Genomic DNA, 901 nt, shown 5'->3' on the forward strand with positions numbered 1-901 from the left:
TTCCTCGGTCCCCCTGTCCCCAAAGCACCATCAAGCAGCGGCTCCGCAGTGGCTCCGCCAGCCCTATGGAACTCCTGTCCTACTTCAAGCAGCCAGTGGCAGCCACCAGGACAGCTGTGAGAGCTGCAGACTACCTGCACGTGGCCTTAGGCCTGCTGGAGAGGAAGCTACAGCCCCTGTGGCGGGCGCCCTTCAATGTCACTGGTAAGGCCCACCCCCTCACCACTGTCTACTGGCAACCCCTCTTAGTGATCCCAGTCATCTCCCAGTAACCCCCCCAACTCCTCCCTCCAAGGAGTCTGGGGTGGGGGTGGTCTCTTAGCATCCCCTCCACTGCTCAGACTCCCCCCTCCCCAGGTCTCCAGAGTTCCTCAGCCTCAGAGGAAATGGGAGCCTCGGTTTCCACAGCTTTTTCCCCCTCGCAGATGTCCTGACGCCAGCCCAGCTGAATCTGCTGTCCAAGTCCAGCGGCTGCGCCTATCAGGACGTGAGGGTGAGGTGCCCCGAGCAGGACAAGTACCGCACCATCACCGGGGAATGCAACAACAGGTGCGGGCCGGGGCAAGGAGGTGTCGCGAGTCCGGATCCCGTCCAGTGCGGGTCTGTCCGCGGCGCCACCCACCGTCAACGCCCGGTCCTCTCTCTGCAGACGCAGCCCCACGCTGGGCGCCTCCAACCGCGCCTTTGCACGCTGGCTGCCGGCGGAGTACGAGGACGGCTTCTCGCTGCCCTTCGGCTGGACGCCCGGGGTGAAGCGCAGCGGCTTCGCGGTGCCCCTGGTGAGCGCCCGGGGGCAGACCCGGCAGGTCTGGCTTGAGCGACCCCGGGCCAGATGCTCCTTGACGCCGCTGTCCCACAGGCTCGCGCAGTCTCCAACGCGATCGTGCGCTTCCCCACGGAG

General features: G+C 65.9%; 2 protein-coding genes across 2 annotated transcripts in view; both read left to right on the forward strand.

The window, feature by feature from the left end:
• The window catches only part of SKA2 (spindle and kinetochore associated complex subunit 2), a 1,094,818-nt gene that overhangs the window by 869,576 nt on the left and 224,341 nt on the right, over positions 1–901 (forward strand). The gene's annotated exons all lie outside the window — the stretch shown is intronic.
• Positions 1–901, forward strand: part of MPO (myeloperoxidase) — a 30,985-nt gene that overhangs the window by 1,244 nt on the left and 28,840 nt on the right. Inside the window, 4 exon segments of the mRNA XM_027774250.1 lie at positions 29–204; positions 426–549; positions 650–779; positions 860–899. Coding sequence (XP_027630051.1) covers positions 29–204; positions 426–549; positions 650–779; positions 860–899 — 470 coding nt within the window.

Source organism: Tupaia chinensis, unplaced genomic scaffold (genome assembly GCF_000334495.1).
Source record: "Tupaia chinensis unplaced genomic scaffold, TupChi_1.0 Scaffold000416_1, whole genome shotgun sequence".
In the NCBI taxonomy this organism is placed as follows: domain Eukaryota; kingdom Metazoa; phylum Chordata; class Mammalia; order Scandentia; family Tupaiidae; genus Tupaia; species Tupaia belangeri.